General features: G+C 42.0%; 1 protein-coding gene across 7 annotated transcripts in view; it reads left to right on the forward strand.

Annotated features, from left to right (window-relative positions):
• The window catches only part of DYNC2H1 (dynein cytoplasmic 2 heavy chain 1), a 372,805-nt gene that overhangs the window by 168,961 nt on the left and 189,780 nt on the right, over nucleotides 1–14,064 (forward strand). For all 7 annotated transcript variants that reach the window (XR_012881305.1, XM_075851543.1, XM_075851542.1 and 4 more), the window contains 5 exons: nucleotides 569–732; nucleotides 5,031–5,150; nucleotides 6,541–6,675; nucleotides 8,429–8,572; nucleotides 12,788–12,877. Coding sequence is in view for 6 of the 7 variants with exons in the window: in XM_075851543.1 (XP_075707658.1) it covers nucleotides 569–732; nucleotides 5,031–5,150; nucleotides 6,541–6,675; nucleotides 8,429–8,572; nucleotides 12,788–12,877 (653 nt within the window). In the remaining variant the exon portion in view is untranslated. The remainder of the gene's footprint in view (nucleotides 1–568; nucleotides 733–5,030; nucleotides 5,151–6,540; nucleotides 6,676–8,428; nucleotides 8,573–12,787; nucleotides 12,878–14,064) is intronic.

The following is a 14,064-nucleotide window of genomic DNA, read 5'->3' on the forward strand; positions in this document are numbered from 1 at the left end:
CCCCGCACAGATCAGCTGGTCGGGTGCCTCCGTGCACAAGACGTACATGCCAGAAGCAGTTGTCTCCGGCCACGGAATAGCGGCCGAGCTGCAGTACTGTATTCAAGTGAATAGGAGCAGACCCGCAGTTCGGCAGCACGGCCGCTATTCTATGTACAGAGCCAACTGCTTCCGGCTCCGTACACCGCATTATGTGCCATAACATTCCATGCTCGCAGGCTACTGGAGCAGCTTATCGGTGTGGGGTCCTGGTGTCGGACCCGCAGCGATGATATACTGATGACCTATCAGGTGGATAGGCCATCAGTTGTGAGAGGGTGGACAACCCCTTTAATTTGAAAAAAAAATAATCCGTAAAAAATACACACAAATGGATAGTTTTTACAATAAATTTACTTTATTAAATATAAATCCCAATACATAAAATAATATACACATATTTTGTATTGTCATGACCATAATAACTGTGGTATTTCTAATAAATATCCAGCATTTCATTATGTTTTAGAATAATACCCTTGGATAGGGTTTAGAAGTAAACCAAAGATCTACCATTTTGTTTTGACAGGACCCCGATATGTTGTCCAGATTGGGGAGAAAACCATAGACTATAATGAAGAATTTCGCTTATTTCTTGCAACACGCAATCCCAATCCGTTCATACCTCCGGATGCCTCTTCAATAGTTACCGAGGTTAATTTTACAACCACAAGAGCTGGATTACGAGGACAGGTAATTCTATTGCTTATGGACAGATAACTTTCTCTTTGCATGAAGGACAGTATAGCTTGCACTTGTCTGAATATATCATCTGTAATGCAGGATCAGAGTAGTATCTTATGAACGCATTGTTATGTAGATATTTATGAAGGAAGGTTCATTGTTCCTTCACTGTCACCGTCAATCATTTGACGCTTTGTTGATCCAGAGAAAACGTAACTTCACTGCAAACCTGAAGATTCATGGTGTGAGCAGTTCAATATACTATTTGATTTGTCTTGGGAAATGTTTATAGGGCTCTATATACTATACAAAGTACTGTTCATAGGGCTCTATATACTATACAAAGTAGTGTCCATAGGGCTCTATATAGAAAGTACTGTTCATAGGGCTCTATATAGAAAGTGCTGTTCATAGGGCTCTATATACAAAGTAGTGTTCATAGGGCTCTATATACAAAGTAGTGTTCATAGGGCTCTATATACAAAGTACTGTTCATAGGGTTCTATATACAAAGTACTGTTCATAGGGCTCTATATACAAAGTAGTGTTCATAGGGCTCTATATACAAAGTAGTGTTCATAGGGCTCTATATACAAAGTACTGTTCATAGGGCTCTATATACAAAGTACTGTTCATAGGGCTCTATATACAAAGTAGTGTTCATAGGGCTCTATATACAAAGTACTGTTCATAGGGCTCTATATACAAAGTGCTGTTCATAGGGCTCTATATACAAAGTACTGTTCATAGGGCTCTATATACAAAGTAGTGTTCATAGGGCTCTATATACAAAGTACTGTTCATAGGGCTCTATATACAAAGTACTGTTCATAGGGCTCTATATACAAAGTACTGTTCATAGGGCTCTATATACAAAGTAGTGTTCATAGGGCTCTATATACAAAGTACTGTTCATAGGGCTCTATATACAAAGTACTGTTCATAGGGCTCTATATACAAAGTACTGTTCATAGGGTTCTATATACAAAGTACTGTTCATAGGGCTCTATATACAAAGTGCTGTTCATAGGGCTCTATATACAAAGTAGTGTTCATAGGGCTCTATATACAAAGTACTGTTCATAGGGCTCTATATACAAAGTACTGTTCATAGGGCTCTATATACAAAGTACTGTTCATAGGGCTCTATATACAAAGTACTGTTCATTGGGCTCTATATACAAAGTACTGTTCATAGGGCTCTATATACAAAGTACTGTTCATAGGGCTCTATATACAAAGTACTGTTCATAGGGCTCTATATACAAAGTGCTGTTCATAGGGCTCTATATACGAAGTACTGTTCATAGGGTTCTATATACAAAGTACTGTTCATAGGGCTCTATATACAAAGTGCTGTTCATAGGGCTCTATATACGAAGTACTGTTCATAGGGTTCTATATACAAAGTACTGTTCATAGGGCTCTATATACAAAGTACTGTCCATTGGGCTCTATATACAAAGTGCTGTTCATAGGACTCTATATACGAAGTACTGTTCATAGGGTTACATAGTTAGTACGGTTGACAAAGGACACATGTCCATCAAGTTCAACCAATGGATGGAAAAAGGGAAGGGAAAAATTTCTACACAAAGGAGCTGATATTTTTTCGTTCTAGGAAATTATCTAAGCCTTTTTTAAAGCCGTCTACTGTCCCTGCTGTGACGGCTCCTGGTGTAAAAAAGTCTTGTCGCCCCGGCAGATTGAACCTTTTTTTCTCCAGATGGAGGGAGTGCCCCTTGTTTTTTGAGGGGGTTTTACATGGAACAGGATTTCACCATATTTTTTGTATGTGCCATTAATATATTTATATAAGTTAATCATGTTCCCCATTAGTCGTCTCTTTTCAAGGCTAAATAGGTTTAATTCTTTTAATCTTTCCTCATAACTTAGATTCTCCATGGCCCTTATTAGCTTCGTTGCTCTTCTTTGTATTTTTTCCAACTCCATGGCATCATTTCTATGAACTGGAGCCCAGAACTGAACTGCATATTCTAGATGAGGCCTCACTAATGCTATTACATCCCTGTCCCGCGAGTCCATGCCTCTTTTAATACACGACAATATCTTGCTGGCCTTTGAAGCAGCTGAATGACACTGCATGCTGCTATTTAGTTTATGATCTACAAGTACACCCAGATCCTTCTCAACAAGTGACGCCCCTAGTATAGTTCTATATACAAAGTACTGTTCATTGGGCTGTATATACAAAGTGCTGTTCATCAGATTCTATATACAAAGTACTGTTCATAGGGCTCTATATACAAAGTAGTGTTCATAGTAGCATGCATAAGGCTCCTCCCACTAGGTCATGTGTCTCTTCCACGCTCATCACCACCCACATCACCACCCACATCACCACCCACATTCTGCCATATCCAGCGCTTCTCCTTTTTATTCCATCAACCATGGCAAAGAAGTGTTCCCCCAACCTCCGACCATTTTCCTTTATTTCCCTTTTCTTTATCCGGTCCTTCCCAAGTTTTGACTCCTCCCTAGTTAATGTTTATCATAATGCTTATCGCTGCCGACATGCTGCCCCATCCTTTGACTCCCAGTAGCATCCCACCATCTAATACAGAGCACAGATAGGCCGCATGCATGCGTGGTACCTGCTCTAGAACTATCACAAAACGCGCGCTACCTGCTATGAAAGTAGAAAGACTAACATGCGCGGTCACGGCTGAGGAACAGACTGCCCCATAAGCTATACGTCACTAGTGACATGTCGTATACCCGGCTAGGACTATCTGCTCCTAGACCATGTGATGGGCATACGTCAGTGGAGCAGGCTGAAAACCTGGCGCCAGAAGTCACGTGACGAGTGGGGAGAGCAGAGAACAGTAAGTTCATTACCAGATTAGTAAAGGGGCAGAGGAGAAAGAATAGCAAAATAAAAATATATATTGTAAAACCCCTTTAATATTAGGTAGGGGGATGTGGTATAAATTCTGGCCTTAAAAATCTAAATCCACCCAGAGGGGGGACCCCAGTGTTACATCATCATGCATTAATAGGCTATAGGAGAAAGTGATGAGGGATAGAGTATAGAAGAAAGGCATGTGCCTCTCTTGTATATTCTTAACCTCCAGGTATAAAACAACTTTTCAGAAATGAATAATACAGGTAAATATAAAATACCTTGTAATACATTTTATTAAAGAATTATGCTTCCTTCTTCTCAGGCTGCTTTCCTCCACCTTCTCTTCGCTCAGCCTCTTATCTCTAAGAATCTTTCATCTGTCTCCAGCCTCACACACAAGTCTGTGGAGAGGGGAGGGGGTAGGAAAAGACTGCTAATTGATTTATTACCTCACTCTGAAAAGTGGGAGAGCATTATCTTAGTAGATATAGCAGTATCAAAAGTGCTAGGTGAAGGAGAGCTAAGGCCCCATGCACACGAACGTGTTTTTGCGGCCGAAAATCCACCAGAGAATTGCGGCCCCATTCTTTTCTATGGGGCCATGCACACGACCGTAGTTTTTACGGTCCGTGCATGGCCCGGGAACCCGCACCGCAGAAAGAACGGGCATATCCTATTACGGACATCTTCTGCGGTCCGGGCTCATTGAAAACAATGACGGCGGCCATGTGCATGTCCCACGATTTGCGGGCGGCCCGCGGCTGACCGTCCCCAGCCGGCCGACCCGAAAATCACGGCCGTGCACACGGCTACGGTCGTGTGCATGAGGCCTTAGAAACTGCAGTTTGTCTGTCTCTCTTCCAGCAGCTTCCTGCTTCCCCCCTCCCCTCTCCATAGACTTCTATGTAAACAACAGAAAAGAGCAAAGCAGCCTGATAAATGCAGTAAGATGCATATTTCTTTAATATCATATATTACAAAGTTTCTTCTATTTATCGGCACTATTCATTGATGAAAAGTTGTTTTATAATTTTTTAGGTACGCTTTAAGCAATTGCAGATGATCAGTATAATCTCTTCCTTGCTGGTTTCCTTCCAGTAACTTCACATCATTGAAATGCATATACATTAGATGCGGTTTTATTGTTATAACTCCAGAACGTCGGTCTGTTTTCTAGTAATTACACTTTTGTGCGTCTAGCTTCTGTATTTTAAAAGCGCCTTACATTTGGTTACACCAGGGAGAATCTATAATGTCGTCTAGAAAAGCCGTGTCCTCAGTGAAAAGAATACAAATGATTTTTAAGTTGTACATTAGAATAATTCAGGATACTCTGTCCTATTGTTATTTATTTCGTGCTGCATAAGGACGTTTTCTAATTTATTGTTGTCAGTCAACGGCACAGAAACGCGCTAACACATCCAAATACAATTCTGTTTAGCTCCTGGCTTTAACAATTCAGCATGAAAAACCCGACCTTGAAGAACAAAAGACCAAATTACTCCAACAAGAGGAAGATAAAAAAATTCAGCTGGCTAAGCTAGAAGAGTCGCTCCTGGAGGTAAGACGTGTAGAAATGCTTATACAGGACCCCATGAGCTGTGTGCTCAGCTGTATAATACAAGCCAGCATGGACTTCTGTCATTCTCATGTAATATACCTTCTTATCTGCGGGTAGATATGCAGCAGCACCCCAGACCTGATGGAGAGTAAGTGGCAGCACAGTCTAAAGGACATGGGGAAGGTGCAAAGGAGATGCTAAAAGGGTCTTCAAATGGAAATCCACCTTCAAACTTGGAAGAAAATATTAGAGAATGCAGAAGTAGCATTTCCTTATGCGATTTCCATTCCTTGAGCAGTTGCAGTGATTTGATATCAGGGCTGCAGGAATTTTCCACTTCCCCATGGTCCCATCCTTGCAGACCTTTCTGCGGGTCACTTATGAGGAATTTGGAAATTCCCTGCTTCTTGGCTATAGTGTGATCTCTTCACAGGATAAAGGACTTCTAATAATAACATTGTACTAGAAAATCGCTGTATATGCATCTTCCTGATATATTCTTTAGGGTGAATTCACACGCGGCCGATTTGTTGCAGAAATTTCTGGGACTGAAAATCCATTCATGTAAATAGGGAAGTTTCTGCAGCGTGTGCATGGATTTCTGCAAGTCCCATTCACAAAATGTCTGCAACAAATATATACTTAAAGGAGTTTTCCAGTCATAAGAAATGGCCTGTCCTCTGGATATGTCAACAGTATCTGAACGATCGGGGTCAGACTCTCGGGCTCCCCACCGGTCAGCTGTTTTGCAGGGGCCGCGGCACTCGTACGAGCTCTGCTTCCCCTTCAATCCTCTATCGCATTTCTATCTAACTATCAATCAGCTTTTACATCTCCTATCTATCTATCTATCTATCTATCTATCTATCTATCTATCTATCTATCTATCTCTCTCTCTCTCTCTCTCTCTCTCTCTCTCTCTCTCTCTCTCTCTCTATCTATCATCTATGTAATTATCTATCTATCTATCTATCTATCTATCTATCTATCTATCTATCTATCTATCTATCTATCTCTCTCTCTCTCTCTCTCTCTCTCTCTATCTATCATCTATGTAATTATCTATCTATCATCTATGTAATTATCTATCTATCTATCTATCATCAGAGCCATCACACCTCTGCACTGACACTTTATGCCACACAAGAAGTGCCCGCTCATACATCATTCCTCAGGTGATACAGTAAACTCTATACTCTCTATAACTCCGCCACTGGCTATTACCCCCAGATATTATGGTATCATGGTCTTCCACATTCAGTTATATGGCATGGGCTTTACAGTCACAGGAAAATAATATTCAAGAAATAACAAAATGTTGTGACGTATAATATGAATAAGAGGACATACATATTGTGTCCGTTCATTAAAACCCTCTTTTCTTTCTCAGACACTTGCAACATCCCAAGGAAACCTGCTCGACAACAAGGAGCTCATTAACTCCTTGAATCAGACCAAAGCGAGCAGCGCTCTCATTCAGGACTCTCTCAGCGAATCCCACCGGCTGCAGATCTCCCTGGATCAGGTTATTTCATTTATCTCACATTTTATATTCATACATTTCAATCAATATTTGTCCTGCTATGTAAATATGTGCAGTAAAGATGAGATATCTTCAGGTGTAGCCTGACTGTGTGTAGTTTGGATGATACAGAAAGATTAGGCTCTGAAATAAGCGAGAAGCTGCACAGGTTACCCCAACATATGAGAAATGACCATGTGTGTGAGGAGTCCAGGAGTGCCTGTCCTATACACAGCACTTACTCAATGCAGTTCACTCTGTAGCGCCACCTGTAGGGACACCAGAGCATTACATATGTGTACTTGAGTCAACCAAGTCTTGTCAGGTTGTTAAAAATTGTGTTTGGCCAATTTATTGGGCAGCTCTGGGCATCCCCAAGCTTTTACAGAGTCGTGTACGGCCAACAATGTTGGAGTGAGGATGTATAATTGAAAATAGGCAAATCTGGCATTCAGGACCCTAACAAAGTTAGATGTCAACCCCTGTGCGAGGTATTGTGTCCATATTGATTGATGCAATCTACAAAGATTGCTATATTTTTGCCATATACTTTATAGAGGAGAAGGTGATGGATCACATAGTAGTATACATAGCTACACTTTAGTAGGTAAAACTTATTAGGAGGCATTTACTAAAATTAGCCATCAAGCACAAAAACATAGAGAACAATAAAAAATGACCTTATCACACTACAAAAAATATTTCTAATATTGTGTAACTTAAAGTGTAGCTAAACGTTTGACAAACTTCTGACATGTTATAGTCACATGTCAGAAGTTTTTATTGGTGGGGGTCCGAGCACTGAGACCCCCACCAATCGTTAGAAGGAAGCAGCTCAGCCGCTTCGTGTCTGTTCGGATTTTTCCGGAAATAAATGTATCGTGTACGGACTCAATAGAAAGTCTGTGAGCCCGTACTCCGATACATGGGCTTTCCGTAAAAAGCCGGCCAGACACGAAGCAGCTGAGCGCTCACACGAGTGCTTCAGCTGCTTCGTTCTAGCGATTGGTGGGGGTCTCAGTGTTCGGACCCCCACCAATCCAAACTTCTGACATGTCACTATGACATGTAAGAAGTTTGTCAAATGTTTATCTACACTTTAAGCTGAATGTCCGTCATTAAACACCATTTTTTTTTTGTTAACCTAAATAGGTCAACCATTTATGTGAATTAATATGCCACACAAGCTCATAATCCCCTGCATGGACATTTATTTTAAACATAGTATACGGTCTGCCTGCAGCCACCACTAGAGGGAGCTGAGGAGCTTACTGCATACTACTTACACTTTGCACTAAATAATAAAACTGTATACAGTATCTCCTATGCTCCCCCTAGTGGTAGCTGCATGCTGGCAGAATTTTATCTTTCAACTGGATGTGCAGGAAATTTTAAGCCGTAAAACGGAGCACCGATTGCTATAAAGAAATTAATCAGCACAGAATGTTGGACCTAAATATGACATGGTGTTAAAAAGTGGAGATTCACTTAAAGACATGAAGGGAAAACTTCTTATGGTTTACATTCCAAACCAGCAAATTGATAAATATGCCCCTCTGTCTATTCTACATAGCTGTGTCGGCAATGTTATCATAGTGATATTTGGAATCTCCCTCATCCTCTAGTGAGCTGTTGCAGAGTACTAGAATAACGTCGCATTTCTATGTTATTGTCACAATTGTCCATTAGATGGCAGTAAGAGTACAATTTGTAATTTTCTTTTCCCGACATTTTATCCATCTTTTCTTATCCACAGGAGCGGAATGCCTATCTTCCACTTGCAGAAAGTGCCAGCAAAATGTACTTCATTATATGTGACTTATCCAAAATTAATAATATGTACCGCTTTAGTTTGGCCGCTTTCCTTAGACTCTTTCAACGAACTTTACTTAGCAAACAGGTACGTTGTCTGTTCATAGAATGGAAACAAAATACATTTTAAGCTTAAAGCAAGGGTGACACTTTTACATTCTCAGTGTGCACTATGATGACAATGGGCGTACTTAAAGGGGTTATCCGAAATCCAAAAATTGCATTGCAATAATAATAATAATCTGAAACGAAGTAACTTACTAATGTACTTTAATTTAAAATTCTGTACTTAATGGTGCAGTTCAAACCTCGTGAATTGTTCCCGGGAGCGCTGGAGCTTTTCTAAAAGTGATGACGCTCCGACACAGAGCTGGAGTCCCGAGCAAAGCGCTAGCTGATGTTCTATTTGGGACTTAAGAAATAGGCAATGTGAATTGTTCCCGGAAGCGCTGGAGCTTTTCTAAAAATGATGACGCTCCGACACGGCCCCACGTGACTGAGGGCTTGCTTTATGAGCTGTTCGTGAACATGACCGCAAAGGGCTGTCACATTGCCTATTGCTTGAGTCCCGAGCAGAGCATCAGCTAGCGCTTTGCTCGGGACTCCAGCCCTACTCCCGACGTCCATATTTAGTCAATTCAGGGGTTTCCTATCGCTGGAGTTCCCAAGAAGAGCATCAGCTGATGCTTTGCCCGGGGACTACAGCACTTCTGCGAACGTCATTATCCATATATGGACAATGACATTGGCAGCACTACTGGAGTCCCCGATCAAAGCATCAGCTGATGCTCTGCCTGGGAACTCCAGCGATCGGAAACCCCTGAAGTCACTGACCATATATGGACAGTGATGTCAGAAGCAGGGCTGGAGTCCCCAGGCAGAGCATCAGCTGATGCTCTGCTCGGGAACTCCAGTAATAGGAAACCCCTGAATTGACCAAATATGGACGTCTGTTTCGGGGATGGACTTAAACAATAGGCAATGAGACAGCCCCTTGCGGTCATGTTCACGAACAGCACATGAAGCAAGAGCTCAGTCACGTGGGGCCGTGTCTGAGCGTCATCATTATTAGAGAAGTTCCAGCACTTCTGGAACAATTCACGAGGTTTGAACTGCACCATTTGGTACAGAATTTTAAATTAAAGTACATTAGTAAGTTACTGAGTTTCACATAAATATATTATTGCAATGCAATTTTTGGATCCCGGATAACCCCTTTAATTTGTATTTCCAAAGTGGTTTGCTCAAAATAATCAAAATTTGCTGTCCGTTTTAGATGTAACTCAAGAGCCTGTGTCCAAGCAGTGTATATGTACAGAATAGACATGAGCAAAATGATGCATTTGAATTGCCAAATGTTATAAAAGAAAAATGACAGAAATGAGATGTCTCTATTCCATGCAGGCAGTGGTTCTGGGGGAAGGGGAACCATAAATACATATTATTATGTGGGGGAAGAGGGGCCCAAAAAGAACGGCGCTTCATACTTTATATATACTTATTTCTAAATGTCTAAGGCCTCATGCACACGACCGTAGCCATGTGCGGACTGTCAGCCGCGAGCCGCCCGCAAATCGCGGGCCATTATTTTCAATGACCCCGGACTGCAGAACATGGCCGTAATAAGGCTTGCCCGTTCTTTCTGTGGTCCAGGCTCCTGGGCCATGCACGGGCCGTGGAAACCACGGTCGTGTGCATGGCCCCATAGGAATGAATGGGACCGCAATTCTCCCGTAGATTTTCGGGGGAATTGCGGCCGCAAAGCACGTTCGTGTGCATGGGGCCTTACTGAGCTCCACATTGAAGGAACTCCATAAAAAGTGCCCGTGATCTCCGTTTCATGCTCTCCTGTGTGTGTGGCCTGAGGAGATGGTGATATTGGCATTAACCTATGGTCCCATGACTATATATGATGATCTGGTATATAGGGCAGGAATAACACGCACTTCCAGTAGTCCTGAATGCTGTTATCTCATAGCTTATTGGAATGGACAGGACTCTTCTCTCTGTCAGGTGATCTCTTTGACCTATTGTCCGTGGCTACCCATTGTATTAATTCTGGCGCCCAGTTTCCTGTTGCAAGTGTTTTTAACCCGCACGTATCTGGAGAATGGGGGTGCGGAGAATGAATGCAGATGTTGCCATGCACATGTGCGCTACTCCATCGATATTTTTGGGAGTTACGAAAACAGTCCAGGACGCTCTCCGTTCATTCTCTACCTGGATGCGGGGCCAGCGGCTGTCTCACCGGGCAGGACAGGGTTGGGGGGTCCCCCGTTCTCCAGACAGGTGCAGTTCTTAGAGGTGGGATATCCTGTGGATATTCCATAACTGACTGAGATGGAAATAAACCGCCATAGAACAGCAGTATAATATTCCAGTGCGTGTAAATAAACGTATGACCAGATTCACTTTTTACATTTTCATTAGTTTTTTTGCGTAAATGTTCAGTTCAGTCCGTTCTGATATATTCCAGAACGTCGGTCAAATCGAGTTGTATTTAAAATTCTTGTTCCAGCTTTTCCTTATTTATCCTGATGATCTTGTGCACATTTGGCTGCAGCATGTTCATACATTGTCATTTTTATTTTTTTTGTATTGTTCATAAATGCCATTTGCATTAAGGTTTCCGGCAGCAGTAATTTGCCTTCATACGCTGCAAGAAGCCTCCGAAAAATGAAGCCTCCGAAAAATGAAGCCTCCGAAAAATGAATTTCAATTTTCATTTTTAGCAACAAAACCATTTAAAAGTAGAACAGACATTGTGTCTCATTTATTGGATCAAATGCTCCCCCTGATTTTTCCACTTTCCTTTTTTGGCATTTGCGTGAGTCAGCATCACCTTGGAAGTCTCTCAAACGGAAAATGTGCTGGGGATAAACCCATTTAAAATGACTGATTGTTCTGATGACTTAACATTTTAGACAAGAGGTTAAATACATGTCACATAGAAGTAGAAAATGAAATATGCTAATTTTAGAATTCATTTTCTTTGACTTTTAAATGTAAAGAAATCCCTTAATGTCTTTTTGATCTTCGTGGAAAATCAAGTGAAGAAGTTTTGCTTTTTAATTATAGTGTTTAAAGAGTGACTGCACTTTCACCAAACTATTGATGTGTCATAGAGACTTATCCAAAGTTTGGAACAGTGGGGGTCCGGGTGCTGAGACCCTCACCGTTGCTGAAACAAAGGTGCCGAATTGCTCATCTGAGCGCCCTGCGTCTTCGGCTGTGATCAGTGCTCATCATCCGGCTGAAGATTGCTCCCATAGATGTTCTATGTGATCCGTCTTCAGCCCGACAGGGAGCGCCGATCACAGCCGAAGGTGAAAAGCACACAGATGAGCAATTCGGCACCTTCGTTTCAGCAACGGTGAGGGTCTTAGCACCCGGACCCCCACTGTTCCAAACTTTTGATAAGTCTCTATGACATATCAAATGTTTGATGAAAGTGCAGTCACCCTTTATATGTGTATGCAATGTTATTATATTTAGCTTTATCTATCTATCTATCTATCTATCTATCTATCTATCTATCTATCTATCTATCTATCTATCTATCTATCATCTATCTCTCCCTCTTGCTTTCGTTCTCTCTCTCTTGCTTTCGTTCTCTCTCTCTTGCTTTCGTTCTCTCTCTCTTGCTTTCGTTCTCTCTCTCTTGCTTTCGTTCTCTCTCTCTTGCTTTCGTTCTCTCTCTTTCTCTATTTCTCTCTCTTTCTCTCTCTTTCTCTCGCTCTCTTTCTCTCTCTCTTTCTCTCGCTCTCTTTCTCTCTCTCCTCTCTCTTTCTCTCTCTCTTTCTCTCCTCTCTCTTTCTCTCTCTCTCTCTCTCGCTCTGTCTCTCTCACTCGCTCTGTCTCTCTCTCTCGCTCTGTCTCTCTCTCTCGCTCTGTCTCTCTCTCTCGCTCTGTCTCTCTCTCTCGCTCTGTCTCTCTCTCTCGCTCTGTCTCTCTCTCTCGCTCTGTCTCTCTCGCTCTCGCTCTGTCTCTCTCGCTCTCGCTCTGTCTCTCTCGCTCTCGCTCTGTCTCTCTCGCTCTGTCTCTCTCGCTCTGTCTCTCTCGCTCTGTCTCTCTCGCTCTGTCTCTCTCGCTCTGTCTCTCTCGCTCTGTCTCTCTCGCTCTGTCTCTCTCGCTCTGTCTCTCTCGCTCTGTCTCTCTCGCTCTGTCTCTCTCGCTCTGTCTCTCTCGCTCTGTCTCTCTCGCTCTGTCTGCCCAGGGATGAACACAGAAATTTGAATACTAGTAAATTCTTGCATCCTACGCCATTATTGATAAATCTCCCTGACATGTTTTGTTTTGTTAGGAACCAGGAAGTACTGAATTAAGGATCAAGTCACTGATCAATTCCTTGAAGCACATGGTCTATGAGTATGTGTGTCGTTCATTATTTAAGGTAAGCTTTTTCAGGTTTGGTACTAGATTCTCAGTATAAGGCCTTATTTACACGAACGTGTGCGTTTTGCGCGTTGCAGTTCCATGTGTCATCAGTGTTTGGTGCGTGGCTGTGTAATTTTCGCGTATATGCCATCCTTATGACATGCGGTTTTGAGGTTTAGAAAAAGAAATGAAAGAGGTGGTTTTATCTTTCCCTTCATTTCTTGATCTACTGTTGCGCGAATCACGCGCAGCACACGGAAGTGCGTCCGTGTGCTGCGCGTGATTTTCACGCACCCATTGACTTCAATGGGTGCGTGATGCGCAAAGAACGCTCAAGTATAGGACATGTCGTGAGTTTCACGCAGCGGATACACGCTGCGTGAAAAACACGGAATGTCTGAATGTCCCCATTGACTTACATAGGTCCGTGCGACGGACGTGAACTACGCTCGTGTAAATAAGGCCTAAAGGTATATTCACATGGTTTTTCCTGTGATTTTGCAAAAAAAAACGCTGCAAAAGCAGAGATAATGTATGACCAAATCATATGAATATAACCTAAAGAGGGCCCTTACTGCATTAAGTATTAATCGGTGCAAGAAGTCAGGGCTCCATGTAATTAGTCGTATAATGAGCTGAAATCTCTGGCGCTTTAAGATCTATTTACATGAGTTGTTTGTATTGCGTTCTTTTGCCCCGATTTCTTTAATTGCAGCAAAACCACTGCAGATTAAAAAGAAAAAATTGCAAAAAAAATATTCAACCAATAATTACTGAAGCAAATACACTCCGAGTTATGGCCATGATGTGCCTGTGTATATACACATGTCCATATAGCATACACTATAGAACGTCTATATCAGGGAGGCTTAACCTTTTCTAGTCTGAGGGCTACAAAAAAGGGCTGTTTCCATCTGAGACACTTATGGCACATTGAAAGTATATGCCATACGTTTCTAACAGATGGGGGTTGCACTTTTGGGGCTGCCACCTATTGGAAGAACACAGAAAGCGGAGTGTTGCACAAGTTTCATAAACTACAATGGAGAGAGCACAATTCATATGTGGCCATCTTGTCTCCTTCTCTCTTGAGTGTCAAACAGGATCATAGAACCCCCATTCATCCATAATATGGTAGCACCAAAGATGAAACCCCCTAGAGATATATATGCTATAAAAGTCCCAAATGGCAAAACCCCTTTA

Source organism: Rhinoderma darwinii, chromosome 2, assembly GCF_050947455.1.
Source record: "Rhinoderma darwinii isolate aRhiDar2 chromosome 2, aRhiDar2.hap1, whole genome shotgun sequence".
Classification (NCBI taxonomy): Eukaryota; Metazoa; Chordata; class Amphibia; order Anura; family Rhinodermatidae; genus Rhinoderma; species Rhinoderma darwinii.